Genomic DNA, 2,313 nt, shown 5'->3' with positions numbered 1-2,313 from the left:
ACGCCTAACTGCTCCCCTGCTGGCCCGATTGCCCCTAACTGCCCTCCCCTGCCAGCCTGGTCACCCCTAACTGCCCTCCCCTGCTGGCCCAGTTGCCCCTAACTGCCCTCACCTGCAGGCCTGGGTTTCCCCCCCCCCAACTGCCCTCCTCTGCCAGCCTGGGTCCCCCCAAACTGCCCTCCCCTGCAGTTCTGGGTGCCCCCAACTGCCCCCCTCTGCCAGCCTGGTCGCCCCCAACTGCCCTGCTCCCCCACCAGCCTGGTTGTCCCTCACTAATCCCCCGCCGGCCTGGTCACCCCACACAGCCTGCTTGTTCAGTCATTTGGTCGTCCCTCACTAACCCCCCTGCTGGCCTGGTTATAGGCAGCCATCTTGTGAGGGCATGATGGTCAATTTGCATATTACCTCTTTATTATATGGGATGTTCCTTGAATGGACAGAATTGAAGAGACTCTTTTTGTGTGACGCTCCCTTGTTAAATGCAGAGCTACAGTTGTCTTTTTTTCCCCTTCTTCTCTTTTCCTCTCCCCTCACCCCCAAAATATCCCATTTAATTTATGGGGTTAACAGTATTTATCAGAATTATGCACTGTCAAATTACTTTTCTGAATCATTTTCACTACTATGGTCCCACATTATGGGATTAATTTTCCTGCATGTTTGCCCACATTTGAATTTGTGAATTTTTTCTGTATGGCATAGGAGATGGAATGCCATTGTTTATTTACATTCTTTTACATGAGTTTGTATTTTTCTTCAAATGTTTACACCCCATTTTCACTTTAAAAAATTAATTTTAATGGAATGAATAATATTTATGGGAGCTTAAATTTATTAAAATTTTTATGTTTGGCCCTAGGCGGTTTGGCTCAGTGGATAGAGCGTTGGCCTGCGGACTGAAGGGTCCCAGGTTCGATTCCGGTCAAGGGCATGTACCTTGGTTGCGGGCACATCCCCAGTGGGGGATGTGCAGGAGGCAGCTGATCGATGTTTCTCTCATCGATGTTTCTAACTCTCTATCCCTCTACCTTCCTCTCTGTAAAAAATCGATAAAATATATTTTAAAAAAATTTTATGTATTTTTTACTATATGCTTGACATTGTTCTTTTCCATTTGTTTTCATACATTAATAGTCCAAACGCAGAAGTTCTTCAGTGTTTGCTGGAAAGCAGGGCTTCATCACCCTTCGAGACCTGTTTCGATGGGCTGAGAGATACCGATTGGCTGAGCAGACCAAGGAGGAGTATGACTGGCTACAGCACTTAGCCAACGATGGTATGCTTTCATTCATCTCTCAAACTGTGACATTCTATCAAACGTCAGCCTTTTTTCTTTATTTTTTATTAAAACAAACCTCACCCAAATTGTGATCAATATGTAGATTTTACTAGGTACTCCAGGAACTGAGTCTTCTCCCTTAATTTCCAACTGCTTTTGAAAGTGCTGTTATTTCTACAGGCCTCTGTGCTAATATGTTTTGGTTTCTTAGGTGTTCTCATTATTTCCTTCAGGTGGCCACATGTAAGAGTCAGGATATGGCCACAATACTGTTAGTTCTTTAGGCAGATGGTTGGTGATGTCTTTTGGACCATTTGTCTGCAATGTGGTGCCTGTGGAGAGGCGTGCTGTGCCTTAGAGTCAGAGAACTGACTGGTCAGATAATATCAGAGTTCTAAGAGAAGGCAGTGATGTCACTTGAGACTCAGGATTGATCATATTGGTTTAATCCATGGGAAGAATCTATATGTTCTTTATAATAGAAAATACTTCAGAATATTCTGACTTGAAAGGTGCTAATGAGTCCTTAATGGGTTAGTTAATAAGCAAGGTGAGTAAATAAAACTAGCCCATAAGAATTGTAATGTCTTTTCTTTCCTGATTAAGAATAGATAGAAGGAGGAACACATTTAAAAACAAACAAAAAACACCTTTTAAATTGAAATATAACCTATGGTAAAGTGGGTGAAACACTCTGTTATATCATGTACAGCTTGATATCATGTAAATCACTACCTAGGCCAATATTTAGAATACTAGTACCACAGAAGAGTCCTTCATGGCTCTTGTCGGTCTTACTTTCCTTGGAGGTAACCACTGCTTTGATATTGATCACCACTGATTGATTTTTCCTGTTCTTGAGCTTCATCTTAATAGTATCATGAAGTATGCATTCTGAGTCCGGCTTCTTTTCACTCTCTAATGTAAGATACAGCCATGTTGTTACATGTATCAGGACTTCATTTAAAAAAAAAATTGTTATAACCCTTTTATATGGAGATACCATAATATGTTTAGCCATTCTCTGGTTGATG

At 42.0% G+C, this 2,313-nt stretch overlaps 1 protein-coding gene across 1 annotated transcript in view; it reads left to right on the top strand.

The window, feature by feature from the left end:
• MDN1 (midasin AAA ATPase 1) overlaps positions 1-2,313 on the top strand; it is a 148,866-nt gene that overhangs the window by 44,706 nt on the left and 101,847 nt on the right. The window contains exon 27 of the mRNA XM_014544467.1: positions 1,135-1,276. Coding sequence (XP_014399953.1) covers positions 1,135-1,276 — 142 coding nt within the window. The remainder of the gene's footprint in view (positions 1-1,134; positions 1,277-2,313) is intronic.

This window comes from Myotis brandtii, unplaced genomic scaffold (genome assembly GCF_000412655.1).
Source record: "Myotis brandtii unplaced genomic scaffold, ASM41265v1 scaffold365, whole genome shotgun sequence".
NCBI classification, from domain to species: domain Eukaryota; kingdom Metazoa; phylum Chordata; class Mammalia; order Chiroptera; family Vespertilionidae; genus Myotis; species Myotis brandtii.
The sequence above is the reverse complement of the archived record's forward strand: the minus strand, read 5'-3'. Positions and strand labels throughout refer to the sequence as shown.